The sequence below is a fragment of the Thamnophis sirtalis genome, unplaced genomic scaffold (assembly GCF_051295495.1).
Source record: "Thamnophis sirtalis isolate CommonGarterSnake01/CBP01778 unplaced genomic scaffold, rThaSir2_p1.2 scaffold_3, whole genome shotgun sequence".
Classification (NCBI taxonomy): Eukaryota; Metazoa; Chordata; class Lepidosauria; order Squamata; family Natricidae; genus Thamnophis; species Thamnophis sirtalis.
Window position 1 is genome coordinate 71854114 of NW_028261383.1, and position 23354 is coordinate 71877467.

Genomic DNA, 23354 nt, shown 5'->3' on the forward strand with positions numbered 1-23354 from the left:
TAACTGGACTTCTGAGAGAGATATAGAAAATTAACTACATCACCACAAATTTTATCTGATAAACAAATTTTATCTGACAAGCCAAGGAAGGAATCAAAAGTGAAACTACAAATAACAGGCCAAGAGAATGTTTTGGAAAAGAACTCTTTACTAGATGTACAAAAGAAATCAGCTACACTTTTAAAAATTAAATGGTAAGTACAGATAAGTCAACAGACTGGCCTGGAAAATGTTTTCTTATTGGAACTACAAAAGAGGCTTATGAAAGCTTTGAAGAAGAGCCAAAGGGATGCAGTGGTTAGAATCAGAGGTGGGTTGCTCCTGGTTCAGCCTGGATTGAGTGAACTGGTAGTGGCAGTGGTGGGAGGCTCCGCCCACCCACCCAGACGTGCATGCACAAAACTGTCGCACACAGGTGCAAGCGCACACGCATGAGCGAAATGGTAATTTAAAAAATTGAAACCCACCATTGGTTAGAATGCAGTACTGCAGGCTACTTCTGCTGACTGCCAGCTGCCAGAAGTTTGGCAGTTCGATTCTCACTGGCTCATGGTTGACTCAGCCTTCTATCCCTCCGAGGTCCATAAAATGAGGACCCAGATTGTTGGGAGCAAGATGCTGACTCTGTAAACCGCTTAGAGAGGGCTGTAAAGCATGGTGAACTGATATCTAAGTCTAAGTGCTATTGCTATTTTTAATTTGTATACATTTCACACTCAGCTGAGATACATTTGGCTAAACAATCAGGCTCTGCAACTATGCACTAGTTTCTGCAGCTCAACTATTAATCACCAACATTTCGGGGAGGGGAAAGACTGTCATGTTTTCCCAGCACCATCCACTTCCACTGTTGAAAATAGCTAAGGGTCAAAGAATGGGATGGAGCCTAGAAGAAGAGGCTGATAAGCTAAAGATCCAGAATTAGCTGGAACTGATTTACAGACACAAATGTGCAAAGGATACTTTCCTTAGCGCCAACTAAGTTCAATGTCCTAGCATTTAAAAGGTTCATTTAATTAGGAAAAAGAGACATAACAAGTATAATAATCATACAGTCAGAAATGAAGAAGCTTCTTGGATGAGAAGTGAAACATCTTCAAGGGAAAAAACCTAATCCAGTTGCCCTTTGAAAAAGCATCTTTGAGATTACTTCTTAATAGTTTCTATTATTATTCCTCATCTATAAACAAAATCTTGCCAAAGTAAAGCAACTACCTGCATAACTTCAGATATACATTGAGAATTTTAACCCATTTCCTCCCTATCAAACATTCCATGTTCCTCTTTGTCTTCCGGAATGTTATCTCTTGTGGTGGAAAGTCTACTTTCCACCACAAGAGATGATTAAAATTAAATTAAAGCCTATACCAATCACGGATGACAATGGTATCTTAATAAATATGGATTTACTATCAATTTATTATGGTTGGTCATAGTGTCAGCCAGATATTTAGGCTAAATTTGGTAGTTTTGTTCAGCTAATGAGTGATTCCCAAGGACTTGAGATAGACAGTTATGGTGGTTTAATAGTGTTAAAAGTATCACTGTAAGATGTAAGATGTTCCAAGGAAAGCTACCTTTTACAATTGATTGATGGTGATTTTGTCAATGCCATTGGCGCTCGAGATATTTAGAATTATAGCCAAGACACTTATTACTATTGGTATTATCTTTGCTTTCTTTTGTTGTTATACTTCTATTTGCGGGTCTTTATATTTTATGATTTTCTCCAGTTTTTTTCTCTTCTATTTTGCTGTCTCCAGGTACTGCAACATCCACTATTCAGACTATTTTTTGTCTTTATTATCAACAATTGTTAGGTCTGGTATGTTACGTAGCTATGTGCCTGGCTATTTGAATTCTAAAGTCCCAGAGCACATTAGCTTCTTTATTTTTTATTACTTTGTCTATTTTGTGGTCATACCAGATCTTAGTTGCCAGCAAGTAGTACTTCTTACAGATACTGTACTGCACTATTGTTGATCCTTTGTCATGCTGTTGCTTGTATTCAGGCTATGCAATCTTTTTGCAGTAGCTAATTAAGTGGTATTCAGCTTGTTTGCAGATATGGCATTTGTGTCTGTTTCAGTCTTTCTCAATTCTGACTTTGCATTTGTTCTTAAGGCCTGGTCTTATGCAGTCTGCATTAGTCCATCTGTCTCTTTTTCCATTGTTCTTAGCCATTGTAATGTCTTGTTGTTATTTTCTTTATCTGCTTATTTTTATATGTTCTGGGCATTTAATACTTTACCTTGCCATGTCTCTTATATTCTTTATTTGATTTTTCTTGTAGGCCAGTTTGGTCTCTCCAGTACTCAATAAGTCTTCAGTGTATACTAGCTTCACATGTGTGTCTTCTTCACTATCCTTTAGATCAGTGGTTCTCAACCTGTGGGTTGGGACCCCTTTGGGGGTCGAATGACCCTTTCACAGGGATCACTTAAGACCATCGGAAAACACATATTTTTGATGGTCTTAGGAACCGAGACACCAATTTTATGATTGCGGGGTCACCACAACATGAGGAACTGTATTAAAGGGTCACGGCATTGGAAAGGTTGAGAACCACTGCTTTAGATATTCTTCCAATCAGAGGTGGGTTGCCAATTTTTTTTACTACTAGTTCGGGGGCGTTCCCACACACTCATGCACAATGCTTCTGCACATGCACAGAAGAGTCAGGATGGCTGGGCGGAGCCTCCCGCCACTGCTACTACTGGTTCAGCCAATCCGGGCCAAACCAGGAGCAATCCACTTCTGTTTCCAATACCTTTTTATTTTTTCAACTGTTTGCGGTACTTGCAACATTCCACATCCACCTATTTTCCTTGATAAGCAGAATCTGTCAACATAGGTCATGAAGCTATTATCAAGGGCATGATTCATTGTCATTATCTTCATGTTATTCCTATCCAGGGCTTTTAGTTCTGCTTGAGTCCAGTACATTATTCTAGTATTTAATTATTGGAATTGCCCAGGTGTTAATCTGATGATATTTCTTGATGATATTTCCTCCACTGTGTTTGATGATATTTCCTCCACTGTGTTTGGACTTTAAGATTTTGTAGACTCTCATGATGTATTTGCTACTAACCTTCTTCTTGATGTGTGTCCTTGATATGTGCCTTGGATGATGCCCAGGTATTTTTAATTATATCGTCATCCAGACTCTTGATATTATTTCCATAGGGTATCTTGATTCTTTGAGTTTTCACTATTTTCCCCTGTTGATAGTACAGGTGGCATATTTGTCCAATCTAAATTTTATTAAAATATTTTGGCTGTATAATCAGACAGTGTTGAGCACCGATGCTATTTTAGATCATGTTTTGCCTTACAATGCTGATCATTCATGTAAAGGAGGTGGGATAGCCTGGCAAATATTTTCTAAACATATTCAGCCATAAACATCCGTTCAAAATATAGACCCAGGACCAACCAAAACTAAAGAGTACATGCTTCCAACATTTGCCAACATTTTTATTTTGGTGTCTCAAAATAAAATACCTTTATACAATAAGTCAGAAATCAAATACAACAAATATACTAGCAGTACTAAAGTTTGCATTTATAAGGTTGAAACTCCAGGCACCTTTTGGACTTAAGGGTTCCAGAAAAAAATGCAGATCACTCACAAAAGTAAAATTGAGATTTTCACATAACAAATCCAACTAAAACAAACTATTAATGCATTACTCCTGAGTTGAAACCATACTGTATATACAACGTTCAAAGCTGAATAATATTAAACCAAAAATGGAAAAAGAAATATCAATCTAACACTTCCATCACAAGGAACCTGCACAATGTTCAACTAAAGAATAGTTCAGAGCAATTTACATGTATAGTTTCTCCAGAAATTATTTTGCATTATTTCTTATACTGTGTGTAGTCCCAGAAGTAACAAGATCCTCCTGAATCTTGATACCATCTGCTAAAATGTTTCCTAGCCCCGTTAGCTTGTATCTTCTGCAAATCTGACACTATTTTTACCAATTTCATTCATAAAATCATCATAAATTTAGTGAACAGCACAGACCTAAAACAGACCCTTTGGAATGTTGTTTGATGCTTCCTTCCAGTCTAATTCAGAGGCACTAATTTATACCCATTAATATTCAAAATGGTACATAGTCCAGCCCATGTTTTGTTAGCTTCTATACTAGAATCTCATGAAGATGCATAAAATGTATTCCAATTAATAGCTGTTTACAGGTAGTCCTAAATGAACATACAACAGTTCATTTAGTGACTGTTCAAAGTTACAAAATAACTGAAAAAAAATGGCATGACCATTTTTCACACTTATGATCACTGCAGCATCTCCATAGTCATGCGATCAAAATTTGGGTGCTTTTGCAACTAGTTCATATTTATGACAGTTGCAGTATCCCAGGATCATGTGATCATCTTTTGGGACCTTCCAACAAGTAAAATCAAATGGGAAGCCGGATTCACTTAGCATTCATGTTACTAACTTAAGCACTGCAATGATTCACTTAACAGTTATGGCAAGGAAGGTTGTAAAATGGGATAAAATTCATTTAACAATTGTTTCACTTAGGAACAAAAATTTTGGGCTTATTTGTGATCATAAGTCATGGACTACCTGTATTAGTGTGGTTTCCGGGTACTAGAAGTGAAAGACTCAAGTTCAGCCTTACCATTGAAGCTCACTGACTCAGTTTAATGTGCCTTACAGTGCTATTTTTGGGGGGGAGGGAATAAAAAGACAGTATCCTAACTATTCCACTTTGAAGGAATGACAAGACTTTTTCAGTTATCTACTATGTATCTTCAACCATTAAAATTGTGGCTCATTTTCTAGCTCTAAAAAGTCCTGTTATTTTCCTTTGGAGAAAAAAAAGTGGGGGCATATTTTTTATCACAAATCTAATCACTTGTCATCATTTGTCTAATCACAAATTAGAAAAAAAAAAGATATAAAATATAAAAGTTTAGTGTTCTAGTTGGCTAAAAAAATGGACAAAAATCATTTGAGGTATTCAACTAAGTTAATTTCTGTCACTTCGGGAGAAGATCCTGTTTTATTATAAGTATAATTTCAAGAGCAGGGTAAACTCTCATATCAGGATCTCTTCTATTTCCAAAGGATTATGTTATCTCATGCCACCATGATGAAACTGTTAGACAAATTCATAAAAATTGACAACATGATGGAAATATGACTCCAAATATAGACACCAATATAGGCCAGTTAAAAAGAAATAGATTTGGTTTTCCACTCCAACCATGAAACTATTAGAAATTCCAACCATGAAAATTCACTTTTCAATCATGAAAAGTAAGAAATTATTTTATTTTTCTTTCTTTATTTATTTATTTATTTTAATTTAGTAAATCTCTGCACTGTCCAGAGATTGAACATATTTTTTGTAAATGATCATTTTTAGAGCCCATTTCTGGAAGATATAACAGAAACCTCTATTTGAAATTGATATCAATATAAATCAAAATCCTGATTTTTATAAAAGTAATAAAAAGGAGATAACAGTTCAAGCCCTGTTCAATCTTTTCAAATAAAATTAGGCAAGGTCACAAAGGAAAAAATCCTGGACATATCCAAATGAACAAATATTTTCACACGACCTTCTGTGAACTGAACACAATCCAGTCTGGCATGTTACACTGTTCTTCAAATGGAACACAAGGGAAGATCTCATCCAGAGAGGAAGAGATGAATATGTGAGAGCTAAGTGTGACAAGATCAGGTCTAAACTTGTTGATGACTTTTTGTAGGAAAGTAGTAATAATGTGTCTCCTGCAGTTATTTGCACCCTGAATGGAGCAGGAAAAACACTTTTTGTTATCAAGAGTTTTCTTCTTAAACTTTTCCTTCTACAAAATTAGGCTTATACCTTTGACCAAAAAGGAAAGCAAAGTATTTTCTCCCAATAGGCTTTACTTGAGAACGTAAAGAATATGTTACCTTCTCCAGTGAATGAAAGATGAGGTCTAAGTTGCTACCTAACTAACAAAACAAATCCTTGAGATAGAAAGAATTTCATCACCATGTCAACTTTGTTAATCCAAATTCTTCTCTAAGAAGCAGTAAACTGTATTTCTAAAGCATGGTAAATGTCTTAAAGCAGAACCATTAAAAAGAAATTACACCAATGGATATCCTCAACTGCATACTCTCACTTGCTAGAAGACCCCCTTTCTTGCTATAAAATGCTTGAAGCAGAGATGGGTTGCTCCTGGTTTGACCCAGTTCAGCTGAACCAGTAGTGGTGATTTCGCCTGGGTTGCAGAATCAGCAGCAACCCAAGCCGACCACGTCCTTGAACCAGTTCCCTGGTCTCTTCTGTTGTTGCCAGCATGTTTCTGCATATGTGCAGCACAATTAACAGTCAACTGTACATGCACAAGCAACGTGTGGCAGACACATAATTTTTATCCCCAATAGTCTTATAAGTATGACTTAGAAGCATTTCAGTGTAGTTAGCAAAGATTATACTTCAGTCATCTTACTTGCTATAAGTAATTCATGGGATTAATTAATGGAACTTCATGTCCAATTACGTGGCTTCCAAAACATGACCTGCTAGGCTGTCAGACATCCCTCAAGCATTCTGAAATCTTAAAAAAAAAAAAAATCCTGATACTTGCCATAGCTGAGGAATTAGACTGCTCATCAAATAACATTGTTACATTCATGAAAGCATGAAATGCACTGATGATATTACTGTAGTTTGGGTAATGAAATATCTGCAAGAAAGCAACCAAGCTCAAAAAGTACTAACGACTCCTCACATATATATCTGCACACCTTCTGCAGATACCATTCTTTATAGAAATGTAGGGCTTAACTGCAATTGAAGCTGGAGTTCTTATTTTATCTATTTATTTTTGTACTTTCATTCACAACTAAGGTTGACAGTTATTAAAGACATTGAATGTTTTCTATAATAAATAAAGTATCATATGACTAACAACACTAGAAATCATAGTAATTGTTCTTTTGTTGTTTCCTCCTCCACAGTGTTTCAAGTGTAGAAAACCAACATGACAGTATTTGTGGATGAAATCACTTCAAATGAAATGCAGATACAGCTTTGATATAAACAATTGTTAAGTCCCCAGCAATATTGTAATTATAATCCTACGATATCAGACATAGGTTTTTTTTTAATAACCAAATTCACTCATTCTATTGTAAAACTGACCTCACATATTTAGATTTGTTCCAAATTTGTTATTTTCAAAGAAAGATGTCCAATATCAACATCACCTTTTCTGCCCATTTAAAATTCTGTTTCCATTTTCTCCAATTTACGGAACCAGAGTTCAAATGAAAAGAAGTTTTCAAGTCAGTAATGTAAATGTTACATTACAAAATCATAAAAAGAAAATTCTATTCATCTAAGGGAAGTTACTTAAGTCAACTATTTTTATATTATTCAATTGAATTTCTAATTATTTTCATTCTCCAAGCCATTAATCCTTCAAAGAATATGCTCTTCTTAAGTATGAATATATTTCTGAAAATAGCATAACATTCTTTAATAAGGGCAATATTAAAGAATTATAGGTAGCTAATGGCTCCCTTTCTGACATTCCTTTAAGAAGGGGGGAGTCAACTTAGTACAGAGGCCTGAATTCTAAACTTCTTTATACATATTATGGCCCAGCAGGAGCCATTGAAGCTGCCGATGGACTCCAATAGTGAGGAACCCTATGAGTCGGCTATGGAAGATGTGGAGGATCCTGGGCAGGGTTCAGACTCAGAGCAGGGACCAGAGAAGCTGGTTGGTTATCAGGAGAAGCAGTGGGGAAGATCAAAGGGAGTTTGTCCCTGACGCCAGGCAACGTAGGGCGGAGAAACAGAGGCAGCAGTTACGGAGACAGACTCATAAGAGATAATCAAGCCAAGGTGGTTGTAGCTTGGCCCCTCCCAAGAGAGTATATAAGAAGAGACTTTGGGAGGAGTCCTTTTGCAGGACACAACCGTTTGTAACAATCTGGAGAAGCTCTTGTCTGCATTGTCTGTTGGAGTTTGGGTTGCTGCCAACGTCATGTCTGTGAGTCGTGTTTTGGGCTTTCAGCCAACAGGATTGTAATTGCTGTAAATAAAGAGTGGCAAACCACTAAGCCTGTGTCGGCGTTAATCACCGGACAGAGGGGGGTCGGAACACATATGTATATACTTTGCAAATTAAAGGAATAATAATATCAATTACAGCATGACTGATGAGATAATCAGAGGTACCCCAGATAAGCTGTTTAATACTTCCTAAAATTGAAGGTAGTCTTTCTCATTAAACATTTTTTTTTTAAAAAAAGTTGTTGTAGCTCATACACATACCATAAATCCTTGGTCACTAACAAAGTTCAGGGATTCACCAAATGTGGATTTCGATTTCACAAGATAGTAATTCAGAGCAAATAAATTGTAGAGACAGTAAGGAAATTAACTTACAATAATTATTGTATTTACTAGAATCATTGCCCAAATATTATGATAGGATTGAATAATTACAGTTCTTATTCCAGGAGGTGGAATCTCTAGAACACATGGCTAATAAAACATTTTGATCAAATTGCAACTATTCAGGGAAAACACTTTAACACATCCCAGAAGTAATAATTGCATTAATCCATTGGTAGTAAGCACAGCTGTGCTAGAAAAACTGCTACGAAAATATTTAGCCATGGAGAGAGGGAGAGAGGTACAGATTATTCTAAAAAGAATGCCTACCATATAAGAATTCCAGGTAAAAGCCCATAAACTGTGCAGTGTTTTGGTCTGAAAAGAATAAGGCATAAAGGCCCCATTCTATAAACTGCATTGAACAAAAATACAGCCATGTGGTGAAATGCAAATATACTGTACAATTAAAAATGCCTGATATAAACCATACATAAACAGAAAATCTATTTTCTTCTTCTAACAATCTGACTGTGATAGTGACAGATCACAGCCTACTTTTAAAAGAATTTGTATCACTCACTAGAGAAGAAAAGAAATACAAATCTACAGAATATATTAAAGCACTAATATGAAATTAGGCAAAAGTAAAACAAATATGTTTAGAAATAGCATACAACTTGAACTAAAACAAAACTAAATGGAATAAAGCTTCTAACCTATCAAAAAGACAGGGTTAAATGCTAGTTGCATATAGATACTAATTATTGGAGTACTAATGTTGCAGCCTTACAATTAATAAAGTGAAGCAATATCTCATAGATAATGAGACATTAGAGAAATGAGAGTCCCCAAAATTCATCCCATGCTGATTTCATAAGATTCCTGCTGAGCAGTGTAAGACAGATCACAATCTTGTTGTTTCATGTCAAACTATTTGTGTGCCCATATGCCAAAATTTCAACTTATAGGGCTAGTCTATTTGCATGCTGGGAGGTATGCATACACGCAGTGATACAGAACTAATGAGGGCTCAATGCAAAAAGGTAGAAAATACTCAGTGGTGGGATTCAATTTTTTTTACTTACTACTGGTTCTGTAGGCTTTGCTTGGTGGGCGTGGCTTGATGGGCATGGCAGAGGAAGGATACTGTAAAATCTCCATTCCCTCCCCACTCCAGGTTAAAGTTACTGCAAAATCTCCATTTCTTCCCAATCAGCTGGGACTCGGGAGGCAGAGCCCCACCAGTATTTACTGATTCTCCAAACTACTCAAAATTTCCACTACTAGTTCTCCAGAACTGATCAGAATCTGCTGAATACCACCTCTGAAAATACTTTTAGAATAGAATACAGAGTTGGAAGGGACCTTGGAGATCTTCTAGTCCAACCCCCTGCCCAGGCAGGAAACCCTATACCATTTCAGACAAATGGTTATCTAATTTTAAACTTAATAAAATTATACAATTTATTTTCAAATTGATACCTAAGGGATAACAAGAGCCTATCTTTTCTGACTACTTTTAGATAAAATTAAAATAATGAACCAACTAAAGCATTACCCTGCACGACGGCCTCTTAAATTTCTCATTTTTTTCTACCCTTCTACTTTCAATTGAATATGGCATCTGGATAGCTATGAAATTTCCAAATACATTCTGCATTGAGATTCAAGAATTAGGTACCCTGTCTGGGTGGTTAGCACTTCAGATAATACTTGACCATAGTATCAACAATGCATCACAGATTATTAGATCAAGTCCACTTAAAACTAGCTGCAGCATTTAAGTCCCATTTAAAGCAATGAAACAAGTAGTAACTAATATAAATCTTGCTTCCAATGAGACAGTCTAAACATGTCAGTCAAGAAGGCCTATGATAAACATATTGGATATACTATCAGTTGTACAATCTGTTAATTAAACCATCAACATAGTAACCCACCAACAGCAGTAATCAATATTACTGCTGCAGGAATAAATGAGATTTAGAGAATTTTCTTATCTCGATCCTGTAGAGCTTGCATCATCAGAACAATGGTGTCTTATGCTGTTTTTACCTTTACATTTTCTTTCCACAAATCCCTGTGACTTGATTCGGTAGGTTGAAAAGAGTAATACAAGCCAACATATAAGACAGTAGATATGTCTACATCATAGACTGTATTTAACATATTACATAACCTGAAAATTCACTATCTTCCCTGGCATATTCCTGTTCCTCCTCTATACCGTTATGCCTGAGAGAAGGGAGAGACATACTCTGATGTCAGAGGGAAAGACACGATATACCCTATAGTGCTTAGAAGGATATCCCTGGTGCCAAAGGATTTCAACCTAAAACAGATTTTAATCTTTTAACAATAAAATGCAAACATGATGTGTGTCTTCAAACATTGGTATACTTATATATCTCAGAATAACTAACCATGTCTTTGGTGATAAATATTACTAGAAGAAAAGTCATAGTGATATAAAGAAATCCATATGCTAACTTTCAGCTTACTCAGTCAAAAGAAACAATTGACTATCACTATCACTGGTAAAGAGATAATTGCTGCCTCATTAAAAATAATTGTTTCCAAAAATATGAAAGATATATATATATCTTGCTTGCTTGCTTGCATGGTCTGATTGTTGGCAATAATGTCGCAGACTAGTGCTGGTTTATGGACCCGGAGTTGGGGACCCCTGTTCCAGGACATACTTAACATCCTAGTATAGCCTAAAACACCAAATTTCTTGTTCTTGTTCTTATCTAGCTTCTAAAGTGAAGCCAACATCATCTGGGTAACAACTAGCTGGGATTAAATGTTTATCTGGCATTAGTCCCATAGAACACATAATGTTGGAAATTGTTTTCACATAGAGGTTTGAAAGGAAATTCTGAGATTTAGCTTATAATAACTATAGTACTAGGAGGAACAGTTATTATTATTTGGTACATATTATCAAAGGAAAAGTGTCTTGATTTACCTGGATGAATAGATGAAAATCACTTTCACCTAAAATTCTCCCATTGGCAAAAACCAATATTTTCTTATTCTTATTTGTTCCAAATGTTTCTTTTCAATGCCTTTTCAATTAAAATAAAATTGTAAAAATACTTACTCCCAAAATTCCATGACTGGAGAAGTAGCATTCTGCAAATATTGTTGAGTGCAATTGCTCATATTAAGTTTCTGAAATTCCACACAATGTTCTATAGTAGAATAAAAAAATATTATATAACATTTGCCTTATTTTTTATGGAGGTAATGTGCTTTAGTAATTAATTCCCATTATACCATTCTTTCAATATTTTCTCTTTGTCCAATGGAAATATAAGATTTAAAATTTCTAAGAGTAGAAACAGACTTTACATGTGACAATGCTTTGCAATTCAAGTGATTACAATTTATTTCCCAATGCATATTACTAGCTTGAGAATCATCTGCTATAAGCAGCAACCCAAAAGCTTTAATCTTTTAAGGGAGAAAATAGCATAGTCATACAGGTAAAGCTGGTGTTCCAAAATTGGAGAAAGAAAAAAAATCTTCATAGGTGAATTGATGCATGTAGCTGGATAATATTCAATATTAGATAAGATTTCTGAAATATATGCCAAAAATTACTGAAGTCCATGAAAATTCTTGCATTTAACTGAACACTATAGAACTGATCAAAACTCCAAAGCTATTTAATAATATAAGAATGGTGATAGAAAATTTTAGTTCTTAATAAAATAATTTTTTTAAAAAGATGAGATGAAAGAAACTATCAGTCAATTGCAAAAGGCAGCTTCACTGGGAACAGCTTACATTCTGCAACAATATCTGCAACACCATCAAACATCCACATCTGCCTGGAAGGACTCGATAGGCAGACAAAAATGGCAAATCCAGTGTAAACATCTGGCTGACTATAGGATGAACCATTTAATAAATTATTCTATTATTCTATTCATTAAATATGAAACTCAGTCAACTGAATATCATCATCATCATTTATCATTATTAACATTATCTCACTTTTGTGCTAGTACCTGTATTCCACTCATGACCACAGGTTGCCCAGGGAAGGTCCACTGTGAAACAGTTAAATAGATAAAAAATAGCCCATGCTAAAATGATGATATAGTAAACATTCAAATGTGCTTCAATGACCTGCGTGGCATATCCAATCCCTGAAAAACATGGAAAGTAATTTCTTAGCCATAAATGGAGACAAAGGCATGAGTTAGATAGCAAACAGTCTCAATGCATACTTGACATAGTCTAGCTAGCACTGCAGGCTACTTCAGTGGACTGCAGTTCTGCAGTTCGGCTGTTCAAATCTCACCGGCTCAGGGTTGACTCAGCTTTCCATCCTTCCGAGGTGGTAAAATGAGGACCGGATTGTTGTTGGGGGCAATATGCTGACTCTGTAAACCGCTTAGAGAGGGCTGAAAGCCCTATGAAGCGGTATATAAGTCTAACTGCTATTGCTATAGCTTCTAAAACAGAATCCCCCAATTTTGAGAGTCTAAATGTACCATGTCACCAGTGCTACAGACTAGATAGGAAACAAAGGCAGGAGCTGAGAAGAATAATGCCCCAAAATAAACTTGCAGTGGAAATTAGGTGATTGAAGGACCCATGAAACAGTTTTTAGGTCTTTTGCTGCTTAGCAAAACTTCCAAATTACACATTCCAAATTAAGAATAGAATAAGTCAATCTTTAAATTATTACTTTTTCCCAATCATTATAAGGTTTGGTATATGATCTTAAGCTAACATCCATTTTAAGTCAAGCAAATATTTCAATCTTCGAAGCTGCAAATATGTTGGAAAACTGAGACAATGACTTTCCCAAGAAGCAAATTCCTGGTCCAGATGGGATCCCCAAATTTATAACTCAGACTCTTATGCTGCATTTTTTATTAATTGGATGATGGAGGTACACACACAAAGAGCATTTATGAGATCTTCACGCATTCAAAGGCAATTTTGTGACCACTATATATTTTGTTATCATTAATGGCAACAAGATTTGAAGCGTTCTTTCCATTTTGAATGCTGAAAATTCAGTCTACCTGTAAAATATTTTTGATAGTCATAAAGGTGCTTCTGCGTCTATACTCACAAAAATACTTGAATACGTATACCAATGGAAAATGAATATGATGTATACCTTCAAACAGTGGGCAAACTTTTCTCCAGCATGTAATTCCTCCTTCACTAGTAAATTGTCCCAAAGCAGTTTCCAAGAAAAACACTGGTATTCCACAGCAAATGAAGAAAATGACATAGGGTATAAGGAAGGCACCTAAAGCAGACATTGAATAGATATTATTAATGAGACCTAATTGCTTAGAAAGACAAAATTAGACTTTTAATTTCATGTTTACAACAGTTGCACTACTATCCATAATACAAGCAAGATATGGCTTTGCGTGCAAAATTAAATATTTTAATTTTAGTTAAATTTTGAATAAAATCCTATGCAACTTTTTGATTATACACTACTATTTACTTACAGATATAATAGGTTTATCTTTAGCTGACTGCCAGATTTTTTGTGTGAAATTATATCAATTTTGTATATAAACATTATAACTTTTCATGTTGGAAAGGTATTTCCAAAATATCAGTGCAGAATGCCAGAGGATATGAGATTAAAAAGTATGTCTTCAGATTAGAAAATCAAGTCAATCAAGAAAGTATTAATCATTAAGTAAATATGATGAACTTGCTAAACTTCTTAAAGCATGCAGGATTTTTTTAATAATATGATTTAACGAAGTTGTAATATATCCACTAGACAATGTCATGACTGTGCAATAAATAACAGTAATTTTAATCTCTACCAGCAAATCCTACTTATATCTATTCAAAAATCAATCAGAGTTGCATGCAATTCATTGCCATGCAAAGCTGAAATCAATATATATTTTTATAAACAGACATTAAATTCCAGTTTTGAATATAACTTGACACTCAAATGGAACGTATACTATACATGCTATTAGAATGAACTTACAATGACCTCTTTGTAGTGAGTTTATAGAGTGTTTATTGCAATGGATCCTACTTTCCCTAGAAACTAAAATGTAGAAATCAGATATTGATGGTTATAATGTGATGGGTATAGTCCATAACTGATTTCTGCTCATTAGTAGCATTCATAATACAAAGAATGTATTATGAAAGGTTGCTTAACTGGAACTTAATCCAATGGATATCATGAGCTTTAGACAATTTTATAACTCTGATTTTCTATCATAATTTAAATGACATAAAGTGATAAAAACAATGCATCAATATATAAATATGTCCTCTTGTGGAAGAATGAATTATTGCTCATTCTTAGGATTTCCTCAAAAATGAATATTTTTCTCCATTATTCCATTAAAACAAAATTTCACTGTATTATGTTCTTACAAGTTGTATTCTTAAGTTGTTACAAACTGTTTCACTAAAAATAAGTGAAGTTACTAGACAGTCTGATAGGAAACTGAGTTAATAAATAAATAAATATATAGTTAAGCCTACATATGTTGTGTATATTTTTAATAATTATGTACTTTTCCAGTTAAACAATACACTACATTAGTATATCTATGCTGCTCTCAAACTAATTAGTAAACATCTTTAGATACTCTTCTATCTGGTGCATGCCACATGTACATATAATACATTGTACATATAATACAAAAATACATTGAAAACAGTACATATAATACATTGAAAACTTTAAAAACACAAAAACAAAAACATTATTTATCAAATTCTACAGCAAAAATGCAATATTTGAAAGTATGCTTTATTATAATGGATAAAGCTCCATATATTCAGATGCTCTTAGTATTAGTAATTGTTCAATATTTAAACAGAGTAGTAGAAAAGTATTTTTCTAGAGAAGTTTATCTTTGAAAAACTTAGTTGGTTCCATAAATGGTCAGCTTTATAGATTTATATCTATGTAAATTTTATTAATAATGTTACCACAGATAATTATATTGGAAATACTAATTCAGCACCATGCTGAACATTTGGATCAATCTTAACTGTTCAGTAAAAGCACTTTTATTTTATTTTACAAATTCATTTCATTTTTAGTTTTGCTTTAGAGAAACATTGATATATCCTAACTATTCCTATTTTTCTAAATATATCTTTTTGCTTATTTATAGTTTGGTTTTTTTAAGGCTGTCAAATTCATCACTGGATGATATACAAAGTTGAAAGCATTTTAGGAAGGACCTTCCCTAATATTCCAGAAAATAAAAGGAAAAGCAAGGAGAAATACTTTCAGTCTTGCAAGATTCTTTTGATGTAACCTTATAATAAAGATAGATGTAGTATTTGTCTAGATTACCATCCAAGGCTAACATAATCCTATTCTAGATTTCAGAACCTATTGGTTCCTATTGTCAAATGTGTCAAATGCTGAAAACAAAAAAGATAAATACAAGATTTCTTGAAATAATGGAAAGGAGTTAACTCATTAAAATTCAGGTAGAGCCTGTGGCCAATAGCACTTTTGTGCAGTCACATCTTGGGTGCCACTTGTAACTATTTTTGGAAGTCTTCACTGATAGTCTTCATTATTTCATTAGATTATTGCAACCCACTTTACATGAAAGTTGCTATTTAAATTTCAGCTGGTTCTATAGCAGCCTTTTTAGGTTTCCCCATGTGAAATTTATGCAGTGGGATCTTCATTGTTTGCCAGATTTCTTCAGGATACAATTTAAGGTGTTGCATGCCATCTAGAGCCAAGGTGGCGCAGTGGTTAAAAGCAGCACTGCAGGCTACTGCTAGATCAGCAGGTCAGCGGTTCAAATCTCACCGGCTCAGGGTTGACTCAGCCTTCCATCCTTCCGAGGTGGGTAAAATGAGGACCCAGATTGTTGGGGGCAATATGCTGACTCTCTGTAAACCGCTTAGAGAGGCCTGAAAGGCCTATGAAGCGGTATATAAGTCTACTGCTATTGCTATATTGCTATTGCTATTAACGGCCTACATCAGGGCTGTCAAGTTCTGGCCAGTAGGCCAAATGAGTCATGTACTGGCCAAGCCCACGCCTGGTTTAGCAAAGGGGGGGGGAGTCCCAATATATCATGTGATGCCACTGTGGTGATGTAAGTTGGACATACCTGCTCTACTTGGTTAGACTTTCTTAGAGAGGATCTACACTGGATAAAACACTGCTCATTCAATTTGGACAGGAAGTAATGGCATGCAGAAGAAATGTCCTTTTGAGGGCCATTATGGTTGAGCCTTCTCAGTGATTAACACCTTTCCTATTTTTAATGACTTTTCCTTCCATGCTATATTTCTGAACAACGGTGAAGATCTGATGCTTCAGGACTACTTCATAGATGGGATAGATTCTTGCAGTACTTGAGATATGGGTGCATTTTTTTGTGATGTAGAGAGCACAATACTGATTATAATTTCCTTGTGGTGTTATTTTTTAACATTTTTATTATAAACAGATAGGAAATGTTCACCTTTCTGATTTCTGATAGGACACAAATCTGAACAAATTAAACCACTTAATCAATAAAAACTAAGATTTCAACCTGGCATCTTGCCAGCTGTGGTGCTGTCTGAAAATTATGGTTATTGTAAGCCAACACATGTTTGACAGAAGTTGGGGAGCTCTGACACAAAACAGAAAACAAATGGGATATGGGAGGTTTAGAAGTCAGATTGTGACGTATCTGAACAATGGCAATCAGATTAAATTAAATTCCTTTGAACACTCAATCTATTACTCATATTGACAGTCTGTTCCACCAATATACAACAATCTGTTAATTTATTTGGCTTATCAAAAATAAATGTTTCACATTATAACTTTTTCTTAAGTACTTGTATATTTCTTCAGGAGCCATCACTATATTCAGAAAGGATGCTATTATATACATATGATCAGGCAAAAATGAATTATATTCTTCATTCTAGCACAATGCTTTATAAGAAGACAATGCAAATGCAGCCTGTAAATCAATGAAATTCACTGAATAAAATATCCAAGTGAGTTATTTCCCTTATTTAAATGTAAATAGCAACAAAGATACGAGTAATATATTGCTATTCTGAACAAAATAATACATTCAGGATGAATTGCACGTGTAAATATATTTAAATGAATTGGGTCCAAAGTTTAAAAAGTCAAACAGAATATATTTGCTTTCACTGTACATTTATATTTATTTTACTGATACACATAACTGGAAAATAAGGGAAATATGGTTGATCAGCTAATATAAAATAGTTAGCCATGTAGTATAAAATAACTTGCCTAGGTTCTGCATCATAAAATGAAAGCATGAAAAACAGACTAGCAGTAGAGGCGGGATTCAAGCGGTTTGCACCAGTTTTCACTGAACCAGTTGTTGCAAGGACTTTCTGGCCACACCCACCATGCCCTTCCCCTTCCAGGAGTCTCCATGCAGCCCATTCATCATGCCAGGTAAGTGTAGGGCCCCCACAGAGACTCTGGGAGGGTGAAAAAGGGGCCTTCTGTAAATCCAGAAATGGACCTATTTCTGGCATTCAGAAAGCTTCTGGAGTCCAGGGGAGGCCGTTTTCACCCTCCTGGAGGCTCAGAGAAAGTCTATGGAGCCTGAGGAGGGTGAAAAATGGGCCTACCAGAAGTACCAGAAGTCTGAAAACAGGCCCATTTCCAGTCTCTGGAAGGCCTCCGGAGTCTGAGGGAGGCTGTTTTCGCCCTCCCGGAGGATCGAAAAAAGCCTCTGGAGCCTGGGGAGGGAGAAAATGCCCCCCACTGACATGGTGCAGGAGACTGACAAGGCCGCGCCCACCATGGCCGTGCCCACCCAGCAACCGGGCAGAGAAGCTGTTGTTAACATTTTTCAATCCCACCTCTGACTAGCAGTCATCAATAAGTACTATTAAACAGTACTCACTTCATCTTGATTTCCTGCCACTATGAAGCAACAGAAGGCAATACAGAAACGTAAACACACCTACACACCATGCTTTAAAAAAAAAAAAAGTAGCACAGGCAACAGGCCAAATACATGTTGATAGTTCTCATTTCACCAATCACATAAACAACATTATCAGCAAAAAAACACCAGTGAAGAAGAAGCACCTGAACAAATTATTTTAGTCCCATGAACTTCAGAAATGTGAGGTTTTAAGCCAAATTTGAGCTATTGCTCTAGATTTCTATAGCTACCATCCAGATCTAGGGAGAATCCAAATGTGATGGACCTCAATTCCCAGAATTCCCAGCTAGCACAATTTTCAAAGTTGGGGATGGCTATAATCTGTTTTACCACAACCAATTCAACATAGCATGAAAAAATATTCTCTTAAAAACAGTCAAACATTCTTGCGAAACCCATGAAATGAGTTATCGAATTGCATCACAGCTCATTTCTATACATAACACAAAGGGAGGAAATGAAATATCCAAGGGAAAATATGCACTGACATGCTTCAAATAAAATCCTTTATCACTACAAAACAAAACCTCACGGAATAAATTTATTTGTGTGTGTGTGTATGTGTATGTAAAACTGAAATAAAAATTTTACATTGTTTTTCATGTAATATTTAACAGGCAATTATTTAAAATGATACTCCTAGTATTTATGTTGTCTTAAAATGACTGAAACCATAATTTTAACAAAATAATTTGATTGGTAATGGATTTACTTTTTTTCTTTCCATGTAATTTGTTTTTCAATGCCTGCCATTCTCTTTTTTGCAAAGAAACTCCAGGTAAACTCGATTGCAGAAAATACGACTTCAGTAACAGAGTGGTCAACGCCTGGAACGCTCTATTTGACTCCGCTGTTATAGCCTCAAACCCTCACAGCTTCAACCTCAAAACTGTCTACTGTGGACCTCACCCCATTCCTCAGATGTCCATAAAGGGGGCATGCCAGAGATGGGTTCCTACCAGTTCGCACCAGTTCGGTAGAACCAGTTTGTCAAATCTACCGAACCAGTTAGAAGAGGTTCCACCAGTGGACCCGGAAAGCAGGCCACACCTACAGAAGAGGTTCCAAAAAATTTTGAAACCCACCACTGGGGCATGCATAAGTGCACCAGCGTGCCTACCATCCCTGTCTTACTGTTCCCATTTCTCTGTACTTATACATCCTTTGTTTATGTTTATACCTATACCTGCTATCTTGTACATGTTTGACAAACAAACAAACAAATAAATAAATAAATATCCAAAGCATAATCTCTCTATACGGTTATTATAGTCCCAGTGTGATGATGGAATTTATTAATATATTTGCCATGCAAGTGATGGCATTTAGATTATACTGACATTTTACCCTGCATTATATTATTTGGAGTATGGCTCACAATACCATATACCCAAAAATATTAACAGTTTGTAAATGTATATCCTTTCTTTGGTTGTAACCCATTTTAATGTCTTGTCTAATCTTCTAAAGTGTCATGCAATGACTACATATTTAATTTATTATGCTCTCCAAAATTCAAAGAGTTAGTAATACTAATAAAGCTTCTGACTTGTTTTCAAACAATATTCATATGATAAAATAAAACAAGAGTATGACATGTAAATATTTATTTTCTAACAAAATAATAACTCCCAAGAGATTCTGAGAAGTAACTTGTGCTCTATCTTCAATAAGCAAAACAAGATTAGACCATTCGATTTATAGTGAATGTCAATGGAACCAAAACATTCTTTTCTGTAGACAATATGGCTATAAATTACAATTAATTCTATACATTACAATGTTTATACTTCTGCATATTTTTATGCCTAATAATCCAAAAAAAATACCTCTAAGTACCTGAATGTAAAGAAGACTAATTGAGTGTGAAGGAAAACTAAGAAAATTAAAGCTACTGACACTAGCCCTTGGTAAAGAAAACCATAGTTTGCAAAATGAAGCATGTACCAGTTTTGAATTCTTTTTAAAACTCTTTTTAGGAAGCTTTAAATACAACCCATTTTGTTTTGGGTCCAAGACCAATCTAAATGTTCATAAACCTCTTCATTAATTCGCATCAGAAAACGAATAACAACTGTTTGCTCTAAATTGAATGCAATTGGCACATCTTCTAAATCTAAATGGGACTCCCATTTCAGACAGACAGGTTTTATGCAAGAGTAGTGTTTGAAGTCTGTGAGTTGGTATAAAATGGCTTATTATTTTAAAAGGTCCTATGAAATTAACCTGTAGAATGTTAAGGGCAGAGGGCCAGAGGTAGGGATTTTATTTATTTAAAGAAAGAACAGTTTGAGACTCTGCATTTCTGCTTGGATGTCATCGATAGGTTTCTTCTCCATTCCTCCATTCCTCTTAAAAGCGTTTTAACTAAAAGGAAACCTGTGCTAAAGTTTGCATCTGATTCAAAAATAAAAATGTTAATCACAAAAAAGGTTTTCTATTTCTCTCCCCTGTATCGGATTTTTCTTTTTTTAAAAAAAACAACGCTTGAAGGAAAATCTGTTTTGAGTTGTCTAAATCTTGAAATTCCGAAATGGCTTCAGGAGCAACTTTTTGCTTTGTGGAAGTCCATCTTTGCTTATGATAAAATCTAGCTCTTCTATTGATCATTGTAAGTTTGGAATTTACTGAAAGCAGAAAAGAATACAATTTGCTATCCAGAACAGATTTCCTATTGGAGTTTTGGTTCTAAAGCCAACACTTAGGATTGTACTGTGAGTGTCACATCAAGCAAACTCTACATATACCTGTTGCTATGACTTACTTCACTTGAAGTAAGTAAGTAAAACTTCAAGTGAAAAATAAATGCTAATTTTAAAGTTACCTGTTTTAAAAATCTAAGTTTATTTTGAAAATGTTTAAAAAATTTATTTTATTAGATTTATTCTTGTCATGTTTATATAAATGTATATCATGGAAACATGGCTGACACATATACATTCTTCATTAAATATGTCACCCTTGTTCAACATGCAGTTGATGAAGCTGCTATTTGCCATTAATTATAGGGCTTACTCTTTTCTAACTTTTGTCTTCAACAAAAGGGAAATATTTTACTTTAAAAATTAACCATCAGTCTGCGTACTAAAGTACTAATCATCCTCTTTCAAAGGATCACAAAAGCTTAAGTACAACTACAGTAAGCCAATCCATCTCTACTTTTATCACCTACCCTTTTCTTTCCCGTTTGTGCATCTAACTCTCTGAAATTCCATTCCATTGCTTGATAGCCTCCTGTTGTTTAAATATTAACCTATCATGACAAACCTCCCTTCCCCTCACATTAAGCAAATTAAATGTTTTAACAGATGGGCAAAGCACCTGCAAGCTCTGCACTTGAGACAGGATGCCATCTTACCTCCTCCATTTTTGTAGCAGAGATATGGGAATCGCCACACGTTCCCCAACCCAATAATCTCCCCTGCCACAGATAGCATAAATTCAATTTTATTGTTCCAATGGCCTCTTTCGTGCACCTTCTTATCGTTGCTGTGGACCAAATTGGTGCTGGAGGCTTCAGGATCCGGAGCATCTTCGGGTTTGCCATTAATTACAGGGATAGCCTTTTCAGCTGTCATGACTCTCTCTCAAGCCTGGAGAAGAATATAAAGACAGGAGTCAAGAGAGACAGGGATGCTTCCGTAACCGCTTTCCCCTTGCACCACAAACGGTCCCGCTTCGCATTTTAACAAAAAGACCAAAAAGTGCAGGAGATGCTCTGGCCAACTTCGCCAGATCAGACACCTGATGATGATGGGCTCGGGGCGACTTGAGTTGGGAGAAGTGAAGACCGAAGCGGGAAAGCCTACCTGTTTTTCTCTCCCGCCCCCATCCAACCACCCACCTGAACCAGGAGCCCAGCTTTCCAAATCTGCCCGACCTGCTTCCGCCGCCTCCCGTTTCTCTCCCCCCCCCCCCCAGACTAGGGGAGAAGGCCAGATTCTTCCACTGAGCGCTACTCACCCAGGACGCCTGCCGCGCTCTTGGCTAGAAGGAAGGTGCTGGTTCTGCGGCTGCCGTCCACCAGACCTTTAGTGGCCCTGGCCGTCCTGTGGCACTGACGCCTGGGGCGGGAAGGAGGGAGGAAAGGCAGGCGAAGCGAGGTGAGCTGAGGCAGGCGTCCGCGGCGGAGGCGGCAACCAGTGGCGAGGGAAAGGCTCGTGATAGGCAGCGACGGCTTTGCCTTCTCTCTCCCTCTCCCTCTGCGCGCTGTTGCTGCCCGGCTGCAAAAGCTGCTTCGCTCCGGCCACGCCGCACAGCCGAAAAGGATTTGGACTGCTCAGCCTATGCGGAGGGAACGTGCAACAACGCCTCCCCCCCCACACACCTCCAGCCCACCCCCCGCCATCGACCCCCTTTCCTCCGCCCCGCTCCTTGCCTCTGTCCCACCTCCTCGTAAACTATCGGGGGCCCTCCTCCCCCACCTACCTTGAGGGGGAGTCTGTCTTACCTACAGGCGACAGCGAGGCTGAGCGCGCACGTTTAGGAACACCGCGGGCGGTTTAAGGCAGCCGCGTTTGTTTGAGGGGAGAGCGGCCGAGGGACGGCGGTCAAGGAGTAGGCAGCCTTCAGTTTTGCTTTGCAGTCGGTGGGAAGGAGTGAAATTCTGCTACCACACCCCTACTCTCTGGGGCTTTTGCCCCAAAGGTGCTTTTTCAGACAGAACCAACAGAGATTCACACATTCTCAAACAATGCTCTGGGTGTGTGAGTGTGTATGTGTGAGTGTGTGTGTGTAGCTGCCATCTATGGAGATTCAAGTCATCCAAGTCATGGTTGTCCCAAAGGTGCTTTTTCAAAAGGGAACTGGACTTGTTTTTTTCCTTTGAAGATGTTTTGGTTCTCACCCAAGAAGTTTCTTCAGCTCTGACTCTTGAAAAAGCATCTTGAGAAAGCATCTTTGGGACAACCATGACCTGAGAATCTCCATTGGTATTTCTTTGGGATTTTATTCTTCTGGACTGTGTTATAGCATCTCTGGTACCTGAGTCAAAGGTTGCTTAGAACCAGAGGAGGTGG

General features: G+C 36.5%; 1 protein-coding gene across 2 annotated transcripts in view; it reads right to left on the reverse strand.

Annotated features, from left to right (window-relative positions):
* SLC6A11 (solute carrier family 6 member 11) overlaps positions 1 to 22591 on the reverse strand; it is a 104189-nt gene extending 81598 nt beyond the window's left edge. For both annotated transcript variants that reach the window (XR_015695905.1, XM_087709117.1), the window contains exons 1-5: positions 22300 to 22591; positions 21695 to 21929; positions 13542 to 13676; positions 12415 to 12555; positions 11502 to 11592 (exon numbers count right to left, since the gene is read on the reverse strand). Coding sequence is in view for 1 of the 2 variants with exons in the window: in XM_087709117.1 (XP_087565243.1) it covers positions 11502 to 11592; positions 12415 to 12555; positions 13542 to 13676; positions 21695 to 21914 (587 nt within the window). In the remaining variant the exon portion in view is untranslated. The remainder of the gene's footprint in view (positions 1 to 11501; positions 11593 to 12414; positions 12556 to 13541; positions 13677 to 21694; positions 21930 to 22299) is intronic.
* Between the last annotated feature and the right edge of the window lie 763 nt (positions 22592 to 23354).